We start from the raw sequence: 23,826 nt of genomic DNA on the forward strand, positions 1-23,826 counted from the left end.
AGACTAGACACTATGTCAGAGTTGAATAATTTTTTTCATGTTTTCAGGTTTTTTTCATTTGATTTGATAAAATAGACAGAAGAACTTTGGATGTTAGTGGATGTTCTCTCTAACCAAAAGGAATCAAGCTTGGTAAGGATTTAGGTGGGAACCATTAAAGAAAAAGTCTAGAAAATCCCCAAATTGGTGGTGGTTGTACAAGGATAGGTTGTCTAGTTTCCTTAACTGGATTTGAACAAATCCATTAATTAAATTTATTGAGCATTTACCATGCACAGAGCTCTCTACAAAGTTCCTAGGAGAGTACAATACATCAGAATTAGCAGACACATTCCTTGCCCATAATGAAATAAATGTTTCTGCTTGATATTTCAGTTTTTCTTGAAGTAAAACAGGACCACTTTTAATATGCTGGTATATGCTATATGTCTGAGACCTAAGTGATTTTTATGTAATCTGTGTTTAATCTGGTCTTGTACATTTTAATTTTTCTATTAGATTGCAAATTCCTTGAGGACAAGTGCTGTGTGTAACTTTTGTGAACTCTAAAGCACAATTACAAAATACGTGGAGGCCCCTGGGAGCTCAGTAATGATGGTAACTAGTTGAACAAGAGTGTTAGTTTTTGGATGAGTTAAAATCAATCTTTGTTTTCTCATGGCCATTTTTTTTTCTAGGTTTTTAAGTCTATTCAATCTCCACCTTTGAAGGTTAGGAAGCAAAAGCATGGGGCCAGAATTATCTGTTCCTAATCTCCCATGCAAAGTTATTTGAGGGGACTCTGAACTGCATTTGCAGTATTTAATAATCTCAAATATCATTCCAGAAGGCAGTACTAGACCTCTTTATTGCAGAAGCTTGTGGCTAAGAGAAAACACTGCTTAAAAATTCAGGGAATATATATATATAGTGAGCCCGTTATTGGGCAGGGGTTGTCTCTATCTCTTGCCAAATGGTACATTCCCAGTGCTTAGTACAGTGCTCTGCACATAGTAAGTGCTCAAAAAAAACTACTGAATGAACGATTTAACATTGCCAGTTAGTTATATGATACTATCTTTGGGATTTGAATAGCTAAAAGGCACAACTTTAGAAGACCAAGTAAGGTAGAGCTTGTGGAGGTCAGTTCATACCTGTGATTAAAACCTATACTCTACATTTGGACTTTTCAGAAGACCAAAATGCTGTAACATGGCACGAAGACCGTGAAAATAACTATTCCTCTATGTAACTTGGAAAACGGTATGATGAGCTTAAATGTACGCCAAATTTAACCTTTTGGGAACATAGCAAGAACTTGGATAGTCTATTCCAGGGAGAACATTTTATTCTCTGAATTGACCTTTTGATATTCATGTCATGCTGCAAGTTGGACCAAACAGTTTACCACAGAGTCTGAGCCGATTGGCCCTAAGCATTATGAAGTGACCAGAAGTAGATAATGATCTCAGACTCAAGGCAGTCAGTTAGCAGAATGTAATGCCTTGAGAAACGAAAGCCACTTTTCCTTAGCACCTTACATTTTAACAGTATTAGTCAGGATGCAGATTTCCTTTGGACCACTTTTAATGTGTGTGTGTGTATGTGCATGCAAGATTCAACACTGGCCCAGAACACTGATGCTGTTTTCTACAGTAGGTTCTGGGTTCAGTAAAGCCTTATTAAGCTCACATCTCCTTCAGGAGGTCTTTGCTAAGTCCTCATTTCTCCTACTTCCTCTCCCTTCTGTGTCACCCTTGTACTCTCCCTCCTCAAATTCAACAGACAATTACCCTTCCCCCCTTCAAAGCCTTATGGAAAGCATAGCTCCTTCAAGAGGACTTCCCTGACTAAGCCCCCCTTTCCTCTGCTCCCACTCCCTTCTGCCTCATCCTGACTTGCTCCCTTTGTTCATCCCCCCTCCCAGCCCCACAGCACTTATGTACTATCTGCAATTTATTTATTTATATTTATATCTGTCTCCACCCCTTTAGACCGTGAGCTAGCTGTGAGCAGGGACTGTATTTATTTTTTTCATCATCCTCTCCCAAGCACTTATTACAATGCTCTGCACACTGTCAGCACTCAATAAATACGAATGAATAAATTAATTTAAATGTCTCCCTACTCCAACTTTGTTACATTGTACTCTCCCAAATATTTATTCCAGGGCCCTGCACATAGTAAGTACTCAATAAATTTGACCGACTAATAGGTTTATGAGCTAGGGCTACAAGACTTGTATCTAGGGGTGCCAACTTTTCATTCTGCATGAGGTCTCCCTTTCTGCCAATCCCAATCCTTTTTCCTGCCAATCCCAACAACCACTCTCATCCTTCCCAGACAACTCAAGAGGAGTTCTCCCACCTGTCTTCAAAATTCACCCCCGATATCTTTTGCCTCTGATCCCATTCTTGTCATCTAAAAAAATTTGCTCCCGTCCTTCTTTTTCCCTCACCATCAACTTCAATCATTTACTTTGCAATGGTTCTTCCCCTCTTGCCTTCAAATGTAGTCAAGGCTCTCCTATACGAACAAACAAAAATGCATTCTCTGGATTACACTGCACCTTCCAGCTATCACTCCATCTCCCTGGTCCCATTCCTGTCCAAACTTCTAGAATGGGTTGTATACCTGTACCACCTTCCTTTTTGACCCAGTACAATATGGTTTCTGCCCTCTTCGCTTCATTGAGATTGCATTCTCTATGGTCACTGATGGACTTCAAGAGAGGGAGCCTTTACTTGATCTTGACTAGAGACTCAAAAAGACTTTGGCAGGCCCTGTGGACTGATGAGAAAGAGAGAGACTCTGGCCATCTTGTTTATTTTTTTAAAAAGGGCCATATCCCTTTCCTCTTTTGACAACTGAGAGCACTTTTCTCCTTATCTCTGCCCTGAAAAAAAAATGACTGTTCCATAAATTTATTATAGTCACCCTTTTGCACCCACATCAGGAGTTTCTGACCAATTTACACCCATTCTCTGATGGAAGGAGAGAGACAGAAGGGTGAGGGGAGGCATTCAGTGGAACAATAGGGCAGGCTGGGATGAACTAGGGAGAGGCAGAATGTGGAACTGGATTCCTCCAGGTGGTCTCTCCCTGGCTCTCCAGGTGAATGGCTCCCCAAGACTAACAGCAATATCTAACAGCAATACCTGTTCTCCCTCCTGTTTAGACAGTGAGCCCCGTGAGAGACTGTATCCAATATGATTCATGTCTGCTTACACCAGCGCTCAGATCAGTGTTTGATACAAAATGCGAACTAAATTGAAAGCTCATTATGGGCAGGGAATGTGTCTGCTAATTCCATTGCACTGTACTCTACCCAGTGCTTATTACTATGCTCTGCACATATTAAGCATTCAATAAACAGCACTGTTGGATTTATTAACAAATACCATGAGCACCACCATCATCAGCAGCAACACTGTATGTTTACACTTGAAGAACCTATTTGTTGGGGTTTGGGGATTTTTTTGTAAGTTCCTCTGTTCTTTCAAGAAATTACTTAAGCCTTTAGAAGTATGAACACTTTGATCACCACCACTGTGTCTCTTTGGGCCTTGGTTCAATCCCTTCAAGTGTTTCCTAAGATTCGTGTAAGAGCATAGATTCATTACATGCCTGAAAAACAGTCTCAAACCATGAGGCCCAAGACTGTTGGGGCATGAGAGTTCCTAGTAAAATGATCTGAAATTGAGTTTTTCTCTTTCATTGCCATATCCCATTTCACAGAAATGTCTGGGAGGAGGGAGCAGGTAATCGTCCCGTGTCTTAGTTGACACAAACCTCTCTTCTGCACGGGAGTGTTGGACTGATGAAAAACCAAGCTGCAACCTGTATTCTTAAAACAGAGATCTATACTAAAGGCAGGGGTCCACTTCATCTTGTCTTCTGGAATAACTTGCAAATGAGAGCATTCAGTGCATATTCTTTGGCCCCCAGTGACAATCTCATTGGTCTAGGGGTGGCTACCAAATTAAGGGCCGAGACTGCAGTTCGAGGGGTAATTTGGGAATCCGCGGATACTTTACATGTTGGTATTATTCACTAGGAAAAAGAAGTTCTGGGATTAAAACTGTGAGCCCCACGTGGGACAACCTGATCACCTTGTATCCCCCCAGCGCTTAGAACAGTGCTTTGCACATAGTAAGCGCTTAACAAATACCACAATTATTATTATTATTAAGTTCTGCTGAGGAGAGGAAGCAGTGTAAATTAAAACCTAATGAAAGCAACTCCATTAATTATTGTGGCTTTGTTTACATAACAAATCAGCTAGATAATTCAGACCTGCTTCATCCAGTAATTTGCAAGTGTAGACCCAGTGTGAAATGAACAAGTATACGAAAAATTCAAAGAAGTATGAGATTTTGTTTTGGATATTGGACTACATTTTCTGGAAAAGGGCACTTGTCTCCCAGGTCACTAATGAGGAGAGAAACATCAAATAAGAAGAGTGTGATAAACCCAAGACCAGGCTGAAGAATTTGATGAAAGCTATAGTCCTTGCTTTACTTCTGAAATCACTGCCTCATTGTGGTCTTTGATACTTTTCTTCCAGTACTTGGGAAACAGCTGCAAAATAGACACAGAAAATAGAAAATATAGACGACCCCTAACCTTTCATTTGTTTTTTGGAATGTTTTCCTTCTTCTCAATTTCATTCCCACCAATCTTTTATTTCCATATCTATTAAGCAAAGGTGTTGAGTAGCTGGTTCTGAATTAAGGAAGCGTGTTTCATAGAAATATGTGGTCTGCTTGCCACAGGACTAGTTTTTTTGACTGGAAGAATTATATTATGAAAATTTCTCACAGGAGCATACATGATCTCCTGATCAAACAATTCTTGATCTGCGCATAGTCAAAACTGTGTACTGTACTATGTACTATGGAATGCTGTAGTAATTTTATCAAGTGACACTGTTGTAGAAAAATTAGACGCTGGACTAAATTCAAGTAGACCTATCCCCTGCAAACAATTCTGTGTCATGACAAATGGTCACCCAGAGAGTGGCAATCTGGGGGATGCCAACCTGGGCAGTGGCAGAAATCAGAGGAGGGGTTCTTTGCTTCCCACAGTTTGCAAGAGTCAGGAAGGGGGCTGGCTGGCAAGTCAGGCAGGAGAGCACAGGGAGAGGACTAGCAGAATTACAGAAAGCCACAACCTTGCCCTGCTTGGCCTGGTGGAAAAAGCCTGGGACTGGGACTCAGGAGACTCAGGACCAGGTCCACCATTTGCAGTCACTTAAACTGCTCTTAGCTTTAGAGTGTTTACCTGTTCTCTGTCCCTCTTCGACTGTGAACCACATGTGGGTCAAGGACCCACAGAGAAGCAGCGTGGCTCAGTGGAAAGAGTATGGGCTTAGGAGTCAGAGGTCATGGCTTCTAATCCCAGCTCCTCCACCTGTCAGCTGTGTGACTTTGGGCAAGTCACTTGACTTTTCGGTGCCTCAGTTACCTCAAGATTGTGAGCCTCCTGTGGGACAACCGGATTACCCTCTATCTACCCCAGCACTTAGAACAGTGCTTGGCACATAGTAAGTGCTTAACAAATACCAACATTATTATTATTATTATTATTATTATTATTAATAAGGACAGTGTCTGATCTCATCATCTTGCATCTACCAGATTTCTTAGCTCAGTTCATGGTACACAGTAAGCAATTACTATGTACCAGGTTTACTATGAACAAATACATCGTCAATTTTAGGAACTGGGTCCTACACATTGACTTGCACCACCATTTGGGCTGTCATTCAGTAGGTCCTTGATTCGCTCTGCCAATTCATCTCTGGAGCCCACAGACCCTCCCAATCCCAACCTCCATGCCATGCTGCTGATCGAAGGAGCAGAGTGCCCCTATCAGACTCTTCTCGATGATCTTCTTCCCCTTCCTTCCCTCCAAGCAGGAAGATTAAATCAGGCGAGGGCTGGCAAATATTTTTGGTATCTGAGTACTGTTGGGGAATGGAGAGTGCTTGATGGGATGTGGGGGCTTACCAAATTAACAGGAGTCATCTTCCTCCTTCACCCATCCTGTGCTCCTGGGGGTATTTGGTGAGAGAATGCTTCTCTGGCACTTGCAGGTTGCACATGGCAAGGTTGGGTGAGGAGGGAGTGAAGGCTGAGTTCTTAATAATAATAATAATAATAATGGTATTTGTTAAGCCCTTACTATATGCCAGGCACTCTACTGAGCGCTGGGGCAGATTTAAGGTAATTGGGTTGGGGTCAGTCCCTGTCCCACAAGAGGTTCACAGTCCTAATCCCCATTTTTACAGATGAGGAAACTGAGGGACAGAGAAGTGAAGTCCAAGATCAGACAGCAAGCAAGTGGTGGAGCTGGTATAAGAACTCAGGTCCTTCTGACTCCCAGCCTTTCGCTCACCACTACCCCAAGTAGTTGTCCAAGTTTGGTTACGGGGCAGATATTTCTGCATTTGTAGCCCATGCACCCCCACATATAACCAGACACACGTTCTTTTCTTGCAACATTCAATCCTTTATTATTCTTTATTTTATTTACCTGTGGCCATCTATTTCTCTAAATCTCCTACCTACTCTATTTGAATTAACCATGGACCATTTTTATGTGGAGCTCATCATATTCATCTTCGGTTGTGTTTTCTTAAAATGTGCGTTTTAGATTTTTTTTGTGTGTGTTTGAGTGGCCACTTCAAAGGTCGAGCTAATATGATCATTCTGCGACATAGAATTATTGCCGTCAATAGGAGAAAGAAAAAGGTAATTTTGAAAGGTTTGCGAGCATGAAGATTCTAGTTCACCAAGTTAGTGTGTGAAGAGGGAATGTCCAACGGTGCACTGGTTTGGTTCATTTAGAGGCCATCTGAATTGGTTTTGGAGGATTGACTAGTAGTCCCCAATGTTTTGCCAGACAGAGATATTGTCCTCTAAACTAGTTAATTGATCACTGATATTTATTGAGCTCTTACTGTGTGCAAAGTATTGTCCTAGGCATTTAGGAGAGTACAGTAACAGGCATAAACACTTCCTTCCCATAAACAGAAATATGATAATCTTTTTGAGGAACAAATAGGGTACTTTGAAATTGTCAACTTGCACATGTTATAGATTTTTTCATTCATAGGCATGCTGTAAAGTCTTTAAAATTAAGTTAAACTATGTAAAATGTACCCTTTTTCTGCCAAGTCAAAATGTAACTTTATTATTTTACAGAGAGCTGGATTGAAAGATGTCTCAATGAAAGTGAAAACAAACGTTATTCCAGTCACACATCTCTGGGGAATGTTTCTAATGATGAAAGTAAGTAGCTGATGTTCATTCTGTTAAAGTTTTATTGACATGTCCTATTGACTGAATGGTACTGTTGGATTGTTCCTTTCAAAGATGATGTTTCATCTGAAAAGAGAAAATCATAACAAAGGAATTAGATCAAATATCCTGTACTAGCAATATGGCTACTCCTAATGCGATTTAAGAAGTAGCCTCAAAATTATAATAATAGCTCTAGGATTTTCAAGTGATGACTTTGTCAATACAGAGAAAAATTACTCTTCTAGCTATTCCTTCAGTTGGAGAACTGAGTTTGGGGTCTTCAAAGGCTGTTTGTCTGCAAAGTCAGTCACTAATTAAAAACCACTAAGTGCGGCAGTGCTTTGGCTACCGATAAAGCTTTGGGGAAGCATTTCCATTTCATGATTTGAAGACTCATGCTGACAAGAAATGGCTCCTTCGGAGCACTCTGTTCTAGACATAGGCGTCTACTCCCCAGGGCTAATGTAGGTGATTGCCTCACACCTTTTTCAGCTTTCAGACTTGCTCATCCTAGGTCTCTGACAAGACCTGAGAGTTTCCAGCTGGGGAGGAAAAAACCCAAAATGGTGACTGTCTTTGCTCTTGGAGGCCTGTCTCCTCCCAATCCTCATCCACACTAAAATCCCAAACTCCTTTTTGAACAGCTGGCATTTATGGTCCCTCCAAAGAGGTAGCTAACCACCTCACCCCAGTGCCAGCCCTGGTTGAAATTCTTAGTCCTTTCTCGGCATTTCCAACAACAAACCAAACAACCAACAAAACGATCCATATGTAAGAACATCCGTGTTTTAAGCCTTGAATCGGTACATCACAATACAAAAATAACTGGAGGAAATGTAGAGAGGCTGGTGAGTCAAAAAATGAATTCTGTTTTTAGCAAGAGGTATGAACCATTCTACAAAGAAAACTGTTGTACTGCATACTGTATCAGTGGTTTTAGAATCAGGCTATGTTTATTATCCTTTTTATTGCACTGAGAAATTCTGATAGCAAACCAAATTATATTCTAAGCAGAGACTCTCAGAGGGTAGCTGATAGGAAAGAAGTAAAAATAACCAGTTCCAAATTAGCAAATGTATATTTTTCAAGTAACCAGTGGATTTTCCATGTTATTTCTAGTCATTCCAGATTTGGAATTCAGAATATTGTTTTTGCTCATTTTTCATTGAACTCTCATAAATTACTTTGGTTGGTCTTAATATAGATCTTATTTCTTCAATCAGAATAGAGGATAATAATTGTGATATTTGTTAAGCATTTACTATGTGCCGGGCACTGTACTAACCACTGGGGTAGTTACAAGATATCAGGTTGGACACAGTCTGTGTCCCAGAAAATAATGATGGTATTTGTGAAGCTCTTGCTATACATCAAGCACTATTCTAAGTGTTGGGGTAGATACAAGCTAATCAGGTTGGACACAGCCCCTGTCTCACATGGGGTTCACAGTCTTAATCCCCATTTTCAGAGGAGGTAGCTGAGGCACAGAGAAGTTGAATGACTTGCCCAATGTCACACAACAGTCAGGTGGTGGAGCTGAAATTAGAACCCAGTTCCTCTGTCTCCCAGACCCATGCTCTTTCCCCTGGGCCATGCTGCAGGAGGAATTTTATGTTTCAAGGAAACATTGGTACTTATTGAGGACTTACTTTGTGCAGAGCAGTGCACTAAGCACTTAGGAGAGTTCAGTATAATAGAGTTGGTAGATCCATTCTCTGCCCACAACAAGTTTACAGTCTAGAAGGGGGACCTATGTATCTGAGTAGGTAAAATTAATAGAGTTAATATTATATATTAATATTATATTAATTCAATAAGGTCAAATCAGCCCCAATTTTGCATTTGCTTTCCAGATATAGAAACTAAATTTTCAGCAGGGTGAGGAATTCTTCTCTGACTTTACCTTGCTTAGGGTTGTTGAGTGCTGTTAGGGTCTTGGAAGCCATAGTGAATCCAATACCTTGGGTTCCTAAAAGTGTACCTTCGACGTAAAAGCATCCATTTTCATCACAAAGGTAAATGTAAACCACCCATGTAAAATGTAAATTTTACTCCCTGTGGAAGTTTTTCCTCACCAGAGGAAAGAGTAGAGGTTTTTTCCTTGTGTAGTACAAACACATCTTAAATGCTTTATGGTTTAGAAGTTTTACTTAACTCCCTGGGTGTGAGATCACAGCTCTGAATTATGCAGTCATTCTCATCCTCTCCCCTCTCCCTCTTCCTCTTTCCAGTCTTCTTCCAACTTCGATCCAACATTTTGTAAATATCTTTAAAAGACTTTTTTTCTGTCTTTTATGGTGTTGGAGAGATATTTGGTAAGAAACATTTTTTTTGGAGTCATCATTTTGACTTGGTTTTGAAAATTCAGTTTTCACCTTCCCCTTAAAAGATAATTTCTCCTGAGAATTTGAGATGTTATCATCATCACAGCTATAGAGGAACTGGAGTGTATTTGGAATCCATTTTGTTCCAGGCCCTCTCGTTGTCTGGCAGGGATTGTCTCTATTTTTTGCTGAACTGTACTTTCCAAGACCTTAGTACAGTGCTCTGCACACAGTAAGCGCTCAATAAATATGATTGAATGAATGAATGAATATGCAGGGATAGCTGCAAAAATCCAAATCTGTAATATATTTATTGTCTTTTAAGTCAATCTTTAAATCTCAGTTATTTTACACTGAAATTATTTTATTCTGTTACAGTCACGAGGGATAAATCATTGAGTTTTCTCAAAAAAGTGGGTCAACATTTTGAAGTTCTCCCAAGGAGCAGACAGCTGCATTGTTTCAAAACAATATGCTGGACATTAGTCATGCAGAGAGCCAAGAAAATGTTCCCTTATCTAAAGAGGAGAAAACTAAGAACCAGGAAGGAGGTACAAGAGAATAAAGGGAGCTTCAAGGAGAGTAAAGGAAAGAGTGGAAATATTTTTCTTATTTTCAGTTTAATTTTCACTTACAATATGATGGTCACCATAGCTAACACTTGCGGTAAAAAAGTTATCGTCTCTACAACTCCATCTTTCAGGATTTCTATAGGACGAGATTCAACCCTGGGAAATGGGGGGTAGAAGCACGAAGATGTTCAGAGAAGTAGCATGGCCTAGTGAATAGAGCCTGGGCCTGGGAGTCAGAAGGACCTGGGTTCTAATCCTAACTCTCCACTTGTCTGTTGTGTGCCCTTAGCGAGTCACTTAACTTCTCTGTGCCTCAGTTACCACATATGTAAAATGGGGATTAGGATTGTGAACCCCATGTGGGACATGGACTGTGTCCAACTTGATTAGCTGGTATGTACCCCAGTGCTTGGTACAGCGCTCAGCATATAGTAAGCACTTAATAAATACCATAAAAAGGAACTTCTACAGAATCTAGATATTATGATGAATTTAAGTGGAGAGAGAATTGAGATGACAATGAAACGCTTCTCTCCTGTATCGTTTGAGTGAAAAGAGCATTTTCCGTTTGGCCAATATTGGGGAATGAAGTCTTTTGCTGTTACTGATTTAGGACAATGGAGGTGGAGAGCATTATGAGACTCCTTAAATCCAAAGTCATAGTTTAGGATGATCATTTTGTCTGACAACATATTAGAATATATCATCAATAAACTGCTTTGCAAGATATAGGCAATCACAGAGTACTGAGTATAAATTAAGGTGATTTTGCAATGAAGCAAATTTGCCGGACTAATCTGCCCATGTAGATACTATAGGTACTAACCCAGTTACCCCTGAAAAAATAAAATTTATGCCAGATAACTTGTAGAGCATTCTCTTTCTACCTATGATGGGATTGGTAGAAAATATTTAGCTGCCAGTTTCTTAAAAGAAATATGTGCAAGGCTAATTCTGTTACTGATTTGTACATTCCAAGCGCTTAGTACGGTGCTCTGCACATAGTAAGCGCTCAGTAAATACTATTGAATGAAATACTATTGAATGAATATTATCTCTATAGGAAGCAGCGTGGCCTAGTGGAAAGAGCATGGGTCTGGGAGTCACAGGCCCTGGGTTCTAATCCCAAATCTGCCACTTGATTGCTGTGTGACCTTGGGCAAGCCACTTAACTTCTCTGTGCATCAGTTCCCTCATCTGCAGAATGGGCATTTAGTATCGATTATCCCTCCTACTTAAACTGTGAGCCCCATGTGGGACCTGATTATCTTGCATCTACCCCAGCACTTAGTACAGTGCTTGGCATATGGTAAGCACTTAACAAATACTAATGCTAATATTGTTATTATTAGTAATAATAATTACAAAAATGTCAAACATGGAATATTAGAGGGATGTAAGGGATCTAATATGTCTTCACTTATATTTTATTAATTTTGTTGTCTATGGCATGTTTCTAGTGTCAATTAACGGTATTTATGGAGTACTTATTGGGTGTAGAGCACTGTACTTAGCCCTAGGTAAAGTACGGTGCAGTAGAGTTGGTAGATGTGATTCCTGCCCAGAAGATGCTGACAGTCTACAGGGGGAGACACATTAAAATTAAGTACTTATGGGGAAAATAATCGAGTAGAGGGATATGTACATAAGTGCTGCAGGGCTGGAGTGATTATGAAAGGGCTTAAGGGTTGCACAGCCAACAGGAAACTATGATTTAGACCACCCTACTATTAAGAGACTGCTTATCTATTAAGTATATCACCAAGCAGTGTGGCTTAGTAGAAAGAGCACAGGCTTGTGAGTCAGAGGATGTGGGTTCTAATCCCAGCTCTGCCACTTATCTGCTAAGTGACCTTGGGCAAGCCACTTAATTTCTCTCAGCCTCTGTAAAATGGGGATGAAGACCGTGAGCCCCACATGGGACAACCTGACTACCTTGTATCTATCCCCGTGCTTACAACAGTGCCTGGCGCATAGTAAGCTCTTAACAAATACCATTATCATTATTATAATTACTGTTGAAGGACTATGTCCAGAGGCCAATTGCTAATATGAAATTCTTCAGTCCAAGCAATAGCTTGTTGAAGGTATTAAATCAGTTGTATGTACTGAGTACTTTCTGTGTGCAGAACACTGTCCTAAATGCTCAGAAGAGTACAATATAACTATACTGAGTTTGTAGACACATTCCCTGCACACAGTGAACTTCCAGTCTTGAGTGGGAAAGACACACTAGCTTGTTGAAATCACACAGATCAGAGTTTACCTCAAACTCAGTATAAATCAGTTGTGTGGCACTACTGTTTAAACAACAGTAACATGACACTGCACTGTTTATTATAGAGAATGTAAGACAAGAAAGAATCCTGAGGTCATCCTCCCATAATATTTATTGGTTATTTCTTGAAGGAGTATGTCTTAGTTGGGCCCCTGTAACTTCTGAGCAATGAAAAGTTTGCACAAGGCTCAGAAGAAAGCAGCAAAAGTGCTTAAATTTTTGGGAAATAGGTTCTTTTTGAAAATATTAAATTGGGTTTATTTTGTTTAGAGAAAAGAAGGTTGAGAGGGAACTAAATTGCTGTCCAAGTATCTGAACCAGTGTTGTTCAAAGAGCTGTTTTCTGTTTTCACTGGGAACTGTCCAAATAAGCATTAGCTTAATTTACAGCCAGTGAGATTTAAGTTAGACACTGGAAGTTGTGAAACACTGGAATAATGTAAGGCGTTTCCCCCTTTTTTTTTTTTTTGAGTTTTTAAGAGTAGGATGAACAGTTACCTTTCCCATGTTTCTAAGGGAAAGCAGCATGGCTTAGTGGCTAGTACAGTGCCTGACACATAGTAAGTGCTTAAAAATACCATTATTATTAAGAAAGATGGCTCAATGCAGGGGCCAAAATGAAAGCCAAACTTATTTTAATGAGAAGTGTGTACAAAACTCTGCTTTACAACTATTTGAAAGGCAGCCCTTGAAACGTAATGGTGTGTTCAAGCTCTGGGAAAAGTTTTAGAAGAGTGCTTCTCCTATCTTTGGAAATCTTCCATTTTGGACTACCCATCCTGATCAGATTAATCACACTCCCCACTTTATCCCCCTTGCCCTACATGCCCCATCTATAAATAACTCCACTGTGAGAGGGAGGGGAGGGGTCAAACAGAGAACTAGGGAGGGGTACCCTCCATGGAGAATGAGGGGAGCTGAACTCCCACCTCCTCCCATTCCCTGACTTTCACCATCTCAGATCACCAAACCCTGAAATTATACTGCCCTGCACACAGATGTGCTCAATAAATAAATACTCTTCATTGATTTCTGTTCCCATTCAAAGACAAACCCATCAATCAGTGGTATTTACGGAGCACTTACTTTGTACAGAGCGCAGTAATCGTGGTATTTGTTAAGCACTTACTATGTGCCAGGCACTGTACTAAGCGCTGGGGTAGATACGAGCTAATCAGGTTGGACACTAACCCTGTCCCACGTAGAGCTCACAGTCTCAATCCCCATTTTACAGATGAGGTGACTGGGGCACAGAGAAGTGAAGTGACTTGCCCAAGGTCACACAGCACACAAGTGACGGAGCGCAGGGATTAGAACCCAGGTCCTTTTGACTCCCCAGCTCATGTTCTATCCACTAGGTTATGAGACTAGAGTACAACAGAGTTGGTAGACATGTTCCCTGTCCATAATGAGCGTACATCTAATAATAATAATAATAATGTTGGTATTTGTTAAGCGCTTACTATGTGCAGAGCACTGTTCTAAGCGCTGGGGTAGACACAGGGGAATCAGGTTGTCCCACGTGGGGCTCACAGTCTTAATCCCCATTTTACAGATGAGGGAACTCAGACACAGAGAAGTGAAGTGACTTGCCCACAGTCACACAGCTGACAAGTGGCAGAGCTGGGATTCGAACTCATGAACTCTGACTCCAAAGCCCGTGCTCTTTCCACTGAGCCACGCTGCTTCTCTAACACCAATAGACCAGAGTGCTTAATAGATATAACCTGTGATTTCATCCAAAATGAGCAACTTAGCTGATAGATAGAACTCCAAATGCAAGATGATTTCAGAAGTCAGGAAGAGAAAGGGTGGCAGAATGAAGGCAGCGCATCTCAATTGTCTCAGACAAACAAGTGATGCTGTAGCTTCTAAGGGACTTAACATGTTGTGGTTGGCTTCCAGGATTACATTTAGGGAAAAAATGGTATCAAGGGATAACATCTATTTCTCATAGGCTAGTCTTCTGCAATCTCAACTTTCGGACCATTATGACCTGGGCAGATTACACGGCAACACCTATCAGGATTGTAAACTCTCTGAGGGCAGGGAATGTTTCATTTATTGTTGTACTCTCCCAACTGCTTAGTACAGTGCTCTGCACCCAGTAAGTGCTCAATAAATATGATTGAATGAATGAATGAATGAATGAATGAAAAAATATGCCTTATTGTTGGAAATGGCCAGATAATTCCAATGAAATCAAATACAATTGGAATTTTATCATAGACCCTGAGCCCAATTTACATCGCAGTGCCATCTGAGGCTTTCATTCATTCATTCAGTTGTATTTATTGCATGCTTACTGTATGTAAAGCACTGTACTAAGCACTTTGGAGAGTCCAGTATAGCAATACACGGACACATTTCCTGCCCACATTGAGCTTACAGTCTAGAGCTAAGCTGCAGTCTAGAGCTTACGTAGGAATTTTAATTCTTCATAAAATGTAAATGCCTCTGTACTGGTTCCAGTCTGAAAAGTTCTGGCATAGTCCAAGAAATGTTGTTATTGTGGGATTTTCAGTCTGTCTGGAAGCAGAAAGTCCTGGAAATCTTGCCAGTGAGCTTGTTCCCAGAGATCACCGTTCCAATTTTCCAGATTTAGAGGTTTGTAAAGACAGAGAGCAGCATCCAGGATTCCGTATGTTTATTCAGATGGAACAATTTTAGCTCTTGGTAATCATGCGCAAACCAACTAGTAGGTAGTAATGGTGAAGAGAGGGTAACAAGCAGGAGAATACTAAGATAACTAGAAAAATGAAGAATTTGAGCAAGAAACAGGAAGCCTGAAAATTGTATGCAGGAAAACTCATGATCTGGCCTGTTCTCCAAAATCTTGGCAGGCTGAGCTACTTAAAGGAGCATTATTTAGTCTATTCAGGTGTGAAAAATTTCTGTGGTTAACACTGTTAATTTCCTTGAAAAACAAAATCCAAGTCATGGAAGAGAGGGTGTGTTTGTGAAATTTCTCCAGCTAAATGTTCCTGATACAGACCTTTGGACCTTTTAGATTCTCTATCCAAACATGTTTACCGCCCGACTAAAGGATAGAGAAGGATCAGAACCAAGGAACCTGGAGTCTGGACCTGATAGGGATGAGGTGGTCCAATTTGGGCAAATTCAAAATTAAAATAAAAAGCCTGGACTTGTGGTGTTTGTTATGAGCATATAGAGACTTGCAAGCTAGGGCCTTGTGTGTCATTATTTAGAACAGGCCTTGTGTGTCATTATTTAGAACAAGGGTCGACCATATTCGGGTTTTGTGAGCTATATTAACCCATGGACTGATGCCATTTAGCTTCTCCCCTCCCCACCACAGATTTTGGGGGCAGGAAGTAGTAGGCACATTCCTCCCTTTACAGCCAGAAGAGGGCTGAGATGTAGGTTCTTCTCTTTGCCCTTTTTTGGTCAAATGCAGCCTCACCTTAGGCTGAGGTGGATCGCAGGGTGAGCTAGAGTTGTTTTTATTTTTAAATGTCATTTTTGAAGTTTTTACTATACCCCAGGTCTCCTATATGCAAGGCACTGGAGTAGATACAAGATGACAGGTTGGACATGTCCCACATGGGACTCGCAGTCTTAATCCATATTTGACAGATGAGGTGACTGAGGCACAGAGAAGTCAAGTCACTTGCCCAGTTCACACAGCAGACAAGTGGTGGAGCCGAGATTAGAACCCTGATAGGTTCTTGTTCCTCTCTGCATCGGTGGGGCTGATTTGTATCTGTCTCTGGTCCTACCTCACCCAGGATGGACACCCACATGCCCTGTGTTGTCATCAGCAAGCAGCAGTGATGCCAAGGCTGGCCAGTAAAGCCAGGCAGGGCAGGATACTGTTCATTCCCTACGGGTTCCAGGACAAGGGGCAAGAGGAGCCTTCGTGCCAGGCACTGCACGCGCTGATTATAGCAGCAGCAGTAGCGGTGGTGGGGGGTGGGCGGGAGGGGCTGCATAATTCTGGGTGGGTTGGCACGCCAGGGAGGGAGGCACCAGAACAGTGGGCGAGTCCAGCCCCTGAGCTGGGTGCCATGGGGGCCATGACTGGAGCAGCTAAGTGGTGCGGAGTAAGGAGGAGGAAGATTATTATTATTATTTTGGTACTTGTTAAGTGCTTACTATGTGCCAAGCACTGTTCTAACCACTGGGGTAGATTCAAGTTAATCAGGTTGGACACAGTCCCTGTCCCACATGGGGCTCACACTCTTAATACCTATTTTACAGATGAGGTAACTGAGGCCCAGAGAAGCTAAGTGATTTGCCCAAGGTCACACAGCAGGTATTTGGCAGAGCTGGGATTAGAACCCAGGACATTTTGACTCTCAGGCCTCTGCTCTATCCACTAAGCGAGGTAGCTTCATTGAAGCAGGAACTGGGCTTTGGTAGTGTGACACTCACTCTCCCCACTTCCCAATTAAAAACAATCGAGAATAAGTTAATTTTCTCTCTCCTAGCCTCCCTTTTCTTTCCTCTTCTCCTTCCCTCTTTCATCCTCTTGCTTCTCAATTAAGCATATTTATTGAGCACTTACTGTGAGCAGAGTACTGCTCTCCTCTCCCATTTTTCTCCCCATCTCTTAGAGCCCTATAAGAAAATATCAGTGGAAGTACGGGTTTCACTTTAAATTCTTCTTACTACTATTTCAAAATCTTATCTCCGTTAAGAAGTAAGCTACATGAGCGTGTTATATTATATCACTGGCTCTTGGCACACTAACTGCTCACAGGTTTCATTTTGTTTGGCTCTTCTATACAACCCAGTTGCCGACCCGATTTAAAATATGGAGGAAGATATGTACCAGGCAAAAAAAGGAAGCTCAGGAGTTGTTTTAGGGGATAGAGGATGGGCCTGGGAGTCAGAAGGACTTGGGTACTAATCCCAGCTCTGTCTGCTGTTTGACCTTGAGCAATACACTTCACTTCTCTGTGCCTCAGTTATCTCATTTGTAAAATGGAGATTAAAACTGCGAGCCCCAGATGGGACAGGGATTGTATCCAACCCAATTACCTTGTTCTAGGTGCTTGTTCTAGGCGCTGGGGTAGATACAAGATAATTGGGTTGGATACAGTCTCTGACCCACCTGGGGATATAGTGAGTGTTTAACAAATATCATTATTATTATTAAATGCTATTCAGACAAACAGGGTTGGCTGCTGTTTATGACCTAGCGAACCTTGGCATTTCACCTACATGTAGTACTCAGTTTTCAGCCTGTTCTTGAGCGGGGCTAGAGGAAAGTGGGATGAATATAACCCCAGTACCGGTGGGCAGCAGCGTTCCCAGACTGAGCCCCCCTTTTCCTCTGCTCCTCCGCCCCTCCCCATCGCCCTTACTCCGTCCCTCTGCTCTATCCCTCTCCCTGCCCCACAACACCTATGTATATTCATACATATTTTTTATTCTATTTATTTTATTAATGATGCGTATATACCTATAATTCTATTTATTTTGATGCTATTTGTGCCTGTCTACTTGTTTTGTTTTGTTGTCTGTTTCCCCCCTTCTAGACTGTGAGCCCATTGTCAGGTAGGGATCATCTCTATCTGTTGCTGAATTGTACTTTCCAAGCGCTTAGTACAGTTCTCTGCTCATTGTAAGCACTCAATAAATACCATTGAAGGAATGAATGAATTGCTTGTGGGAGGCATTATAGAGGGAGGAAAGATGCTTAAGAGCATGTGCTGCAGGAGGTGATGAGAGACTTCATGATAACAACAGCTTCACCACTACACCAGTCTCAAATAAACTGTGCTCTTTGAGACTTTTTCCAGCAAATATCTACATTTCAATGTTTGAGGTTCATCGATTTTGAGTAGCTACTGCTTTAACCTTCAAAATCAGTCATATCGGCAGAAAGGGAATCTAGCCTATTTAAAAAAATTGTTCCTGAAAATAAGGTTTTACAAAATGGATCATCTCTGTGGGTAATGTAACTTGGTTTCGTGTAGAATTAGTTTAATGTACAGATGTGAGTTCAGTAGGTGTGCACTGATGTCATTTGCTTTAAATTGCAAGGTCCTAACAGGCAGAGACTGACTGTATTTGCCTGGGGCAAATTTGTGATAGCATGGAGAAAAATTAAGTAGAACCCATCCTCAGGGTCTTAAAGCTCTTAATTACATCTGAGTTGATATGCAGCTATAGGATTTTTGAAGGTAATGCTTTTTTTGTCACAGTTCAACCCAAGAGAATGAAAAAGCTTTTGGTTGAGGACATGGCAGATGTAGTGTTTTTTCCACATGAGAATGTGTCCACAGGCATGCCTCCTGCCTGGTAAGTTTGATATTCTGGTAGACCTTCTCATTTCTTCTAGATCCTAGGACTGGGAGTCAGAAGACCCAGATTCTAGTCCTGGCTCTTCCACTGGCCTGCGGTGTGTCCTTGGGCAAATCATATAATTTCTCTGAGCCTCAGTTTCCTCATCTATAAAATGGGAATAAAATATCTGTCTGCCTACCCTTTTCAGCTAGGGGTTCCATGTGGGACAGGGACTGTGTTCAATCTGATTATCTTGTATTTATCTGATTATCTTATATTTATGTGTGCTTAGCACAGCTCTTGGCATATAGTAAATATTTAATAAATACCAATCATCATCTTCATCATCATTACAGCTCTCTTCCTCTTTTGGAAAACTTAAAATGCAGTGCTTTAATTCTTTCTGTATTCAGAAGGTAACTTTTGTTAGTCCAACTTCTCCATTCCCCACTTTGAATTTCACTTTGCTGCTCAGATCATCTTTCTAAAATGTCATTCTGTGTATATATCTCCATGCCTCCAATGGTTACCCACTCTGCCTCTTGCATCAAGAAGAAAACTCTGACCCTTGGTTTTAAGATACTAATCAACTCTTTCCCTCTTATTTTCAGATCTCTTCTCCCACAGTATCCTGGCTTGCGCTCCCCAGTTCTCCCCAATTAACTTTCTCACTGAGCCTCATTTATGATTCTCCCTCTTGCTTCTCCTAATGCATGCCCTTTCCCTTTTTTGGAACTCCCTCCCCCTCAGATCTATAATACCACTGCTCTCAGCATCTTCAAAGCCTTCCCAAAATCCCTCCTCCTCCAGGAAGCACTCCTCAATTCATTTTTTTCCCCTTAGCTTTTACTCTCTCGACTATCAGCTCAGTATTTACGCAGTCACACTGTACCTTTAACTTATCTGTCTCCCCCGTAAACTCCTCTGGGCAGAGATTGTGTCTTTTACCTCTGTTGAACTCTTCCAAGAGCTCAGTACAGTGCTCTATACCAAATAGGTGCTCAATAAGTGCTATCGAGTGACTGATCGACTCTGAAGTATAATGTTGTGGAAGTAATTGCTATCGTGTGACCGAATGTGAAGATGTCATTTGTTTCCTGGGGTTTTTACATTTATCTACATAAAGTCATCTTTTCAAATCACCACTTCACCCTCCATTGGCCTCTAACTCTTTCACACTCCCACCCTGCATATAAAGCCCAGGCCTGGAAGTCAGAGTACCTGGGTTTCTAATCTCAGCTCTGCCACTTACATGCTATGTAACCTTGGGAAAGTCATTTAACTTCTCTGTGCCTTAGTTTCCTCAACTGTTCTCCCTCCTTAGACTGTGAGCCCCATGTGGGACAGAGACTGTGTCTGACCTGATTAACTTATATCCACCCCAGAGTTTAGAACAGTTGCTTGCTGCATAGGAAGCAGTTAATAAATACCATATTAATAATAAAAATACCAATAGTGCTTTTCATATAGTGTGTAACAAAACTATTATTATTATTATCATCATCTTGTCACTTTACATCCATGCCTACACCATATATTCCTGGGGTAGCTGAGCTTTCTGGGACTCCATTTCTCTTTCCTAATCTTTCAACAGAGCAGAAACTGCTTTAGCTAGTCTGGTGCTGAAGCTGGGGTAGATGATAGCATATTCACTGTGACAAGAGAGTTGAAAAAGAGCAAGAGAGAGAGAACAGAAAAAGAAAAAAGAAACCCCAAAATGAAAGAAAAACGCCAACCCAGCCAACAGTAGAACTGGGACCCACATGCGATTCAAAGGAACTAGTTAATCTTACCATAGATTTGGGCAATATCCATTTCCATTCTCTGCCATCTGGTATATATGTCTTGGGGGGGGGCAGGTTTTAAGGCTGTGTCACTTACCTTGTGGAAAAAGCTGAAGCCACAGTTGAGGCTGCTCACCTTTCTTAATTTCTACTGATTCGGTGGCAAGCAATGAAGTTCTCTCCACCACTCTTTTGCCCCTTCTCCCCTTCACCCACTTGATGGCCTGTCATCACCTCTACCAGCCTTCCCTGACTTTGGGGACCATCCGAGATCACTGGATAAGGAATTAAGTCAGTCAATCAATCGTATTTATTGAGTGCTGAGTGCAGAGCACTGTACTAGGCACCTGGAAGAATATAACAGGCACATTCCCTGCCCACAGTGAGCTTATGGCTCGGTGGAAGAGACGGAAGGAATGAAAAGACATGGATTACTTTGTGTTCAGGTGAGTGTCACACCAGCGTTCCCTGAACAGGCTTTCACACCCCTGAGGTAGGCTTCAGACTTTTGGTTTTGGGCCAAACTTTTGGGCCAATTCTTGCTATAGTTAGCTTAGTCCTCAACAAGGGGCAAATTCAGAATTTGTCAGAATTGCTTCTTGTAAAAAAAAAACAATACCTGCACCTAACTTTCAAGGTTACTTTGTTTCATCAGCGAGCATCACACTTGTAGGGTGCTAGGTGGAGCTGGAGAGTAGGCATTTACTATTTTCAATGATGAGCGCTAAGAATAAGTGTATTTGAAGATAGTCAATCAGTCAGTCGTATCTCCTGAGAAGTTATTGGGTACAGAGTACTTTACTAAGCACTTGAAAGTTGGTTTAATAGAAAGGCACCAAATTTCTCAAAATAGAAGGTTTTTTTAATGACCAAGTTACATAAGTTACAGTACTCTAAGAATTGAGCTGAAAATAGCTTTTGAATATAGGAAAATGAAGAAGCACTGGCACAGAATTATGTGGTAGAATTTAAGTTTGTAAAACATTTCAGTAAGAGCACCAAAGAAGCAAACAATTATAGATATTTATGGGAAAGCTTCGATGGAATCTATAGAGAAGTGGATCCTCCCGCTCTTAAATCACACCTGTAGCATCACATAACCAACCCTGTCATCGGGTGTGGGGGGCTGGAAGCCTCTCTCCACCCCCCATTCTTGTTTCAGTGAAAAACTCAGGAAAGAGGAGTAGAAGTGCTGAAGTGATAATCGAGGGGGAAATAGGGTGTGGAGATGAGAGACTAGGGGAGACCCAAGATAACTGTTTTACTGGTTCTTCCAAATCCCTTTTTCTTACCATCTCTCTATCTGTCTCCCTGCAGTCTGCCTGTAGCTGAATCTGAGGTTAGGTGTGGCAGTGAGGAGAGGCTGGAAGATTTACAGGGCCCCGCAAAGAGTTCTGTTGATAGAACGGTCATACAACTGAAATAAGGAAACGGGATGTACTGCTTTGTAAGCACTGCTCTACCCTGAAATCGTGGTGCCCGTGTGATTCCTGGCATCCGTCTCACCCACTCCCAGTGTAAGAGCTGGGGAAAGGAGAGGGTTCTGGGATAGCATTTTCCTGAGACACTTACACAGGAAGGAAAGCCAGATGGGATGCCCAGGCAGGCTGAATTCGTGGTCATCCTCCCTACAGATCCCTTAGGATTGAGAACCACATCTTTGGCTCCCTATGTTACGCCCTCATTTTACTAAGAGTCTTTATACACCGGAGGAGGGACAAGTGATTTGCCCAAGAGGCCTCATGGAGAGACAGCTGTGGAACCTGGGAGAGAGCCCAGAATTCAGACCCTCTGGAGCCATTGTTCCAGTCACTAGGCTACTTGCCCAGTGCCAGGAAACAGCAAGCATGAGAGACAATGCTACCCACCAAAGAAATCTACGTTCCAAATTCTTTACCAATCAGATCTCCATTTTTCCTCACATTGCCAGAGGATGGAGAAGCATAAAAAGAGTAAGTACATAGGAATGGCATAGTGCAGGGCATATTAATAGGAAAATAGTGAGGAATATTAGAAGGAATTTCATGTCAACAGCAGGAGGCTTAGATTAGGTCTCTAAGGAGTAAATTGGTAATACTTTGCCAACCACCAGAAGTAGTGACAGGAATCTACAAGCTTGTATTGAGCAGGATTCTCACTCCAGGATGCTTATATACATATAAACAGCCATCCCCGATAGAGTACTCTTCTTTAGCCCTTTTTTGACCACACTACTATATTTCAGTGGTGATTTTCTTTCAGCACTGCCAAGTTTATTTTGGCTTTTATATCTACTACTCTTGGATTCGTACCCCTAAGGACTTGATGTTTAATCCCATCCTCAGCCCCAAAGCACTTAGACACATACCCTTTTATTCTGCCATTTTCCCGAACTGCAACTTATTTCAATGTTCATTTTCCCCTCTAGACTATAAGCTCCTTGCGGGCAATGATCATGTCTTCCAACTCTATGCTCAGAAAATACTATTGATAGATATACTTCAACCTTTGAAGTATTTTGACTGACTTGAATGGAGCGATTGTAGTCCATGTCAATTTAGCAGCAGATAATGGCAGATCTGTTTAGGAAAAATAATGATAGGTCTCTAGCGTGTTAGTACGAGGTGCCTTTTTGCGGAATAGGATGCAAAATATAACACCTTATAAATTAATATTTTTCATTAACGTATGGAAAACATATTCAAAGTTTTATTATTGGCACATATATTGCATAGTGATCATGTAACTATATTATCTTTTTATCCTTTTTTGGCTAGTCAATATTGGGAATGCATTAATGCACTTTATCTTATTTGCATACTACATATAGTATGGGAACTATACTATTTTTAGCTCTCCTAACACTCTATTTCATGGAACCAATTAAAAGTGAATAACCACAATATGTGGAATGTACACAAATGCACATAAACACATGTAAGACTATGACTACATATATGTTTGTACCTATATCATATTAGACACATCAGCAGCAGCATTTTCTGAGCAACTACTGAATGCTGTCACCTTTGAACATGAACGATAAGTATGTATGTGTGCCTGTTTAAAGGCATCATCGCAGAGAATTCAGATAAGAGTATGTGCACTTAGTTTTAACTTTAGTGCACTTTTAAGAACAAATTCCATACCTAATGGACATAAGTCTACTTAACTGGTTTGTGGCTGTTTCCAGCTGTTACCCCCATATTATCGTTACCTTCTATGTGATCCATATCATGACATCTTGAGATTCTGTGAAGTTGTATTCAAATCATTTCTTTGAACTATCCTTCTTTATAGAGACCTGTTCAAACCTGCCTGTCTACTTATTTTGTTTTGTTGTCTGTCT

General features: G+C 41.2%; 1 protein-coding gene and 1 long non-coding RNA gene across 3 annotated transcripts in view; one reads left to right on the top strand and one right to left on the bottom strand.

Annotated features, from left to right (window-relative positions):
• RFX4 (regulatory factor X4) overlaps nt 1-23,826 on the top strand; it is a 119,621-nt gene that overhangs the window by 19,395 nt on the left and 76,400 nt on the right. The window contains exon 2 of one of the 2 annotated variants that reach the window (XM_007670037.3): nt 7,188-7,274. In XM_007670037.3, coding sequence (XP_007668227.1) covers nt 7,188-7,274 — 87 coding nt within the window. Of the gene's footprint in view, nt 1-7,187; nt 7,275-22,385; nt 22,451-23,826 lie in introns of those variants that run through there. The other variant, XM_007670038.4, reaches the window with a different exon arrangement.
• On the bottom strand, nt 7,289-22,017 carry LOC114816718. Its single transcript, XR_003764528.2, has 2 exons — nt 21,791-22,017; nt 7,289-7,370 (listed from the first exon to the last, which is right to left on the bottom strand). It is a non-coding gene; the product is annotated as an uncharacterized LOC114816718 (long non-coding RNA).

The sequence above is a fragment of the Ornithorhynchus anatinus genome, chromosome 14 (genome assembly GCF_004115215.2).
Source record: "Ornithorhynchus anatinus isolate Pmale09 chromosome 14, mOrnAna1.pri.v4, whole genome shotgun sequence".
Lineage (NCBI taxonomy): Eukaryota > Metazoa > Chordata > Mammalia > Monotremata > Ornithorhynchidae > Ornithorhynchus > Ornithorhynchus anatinus.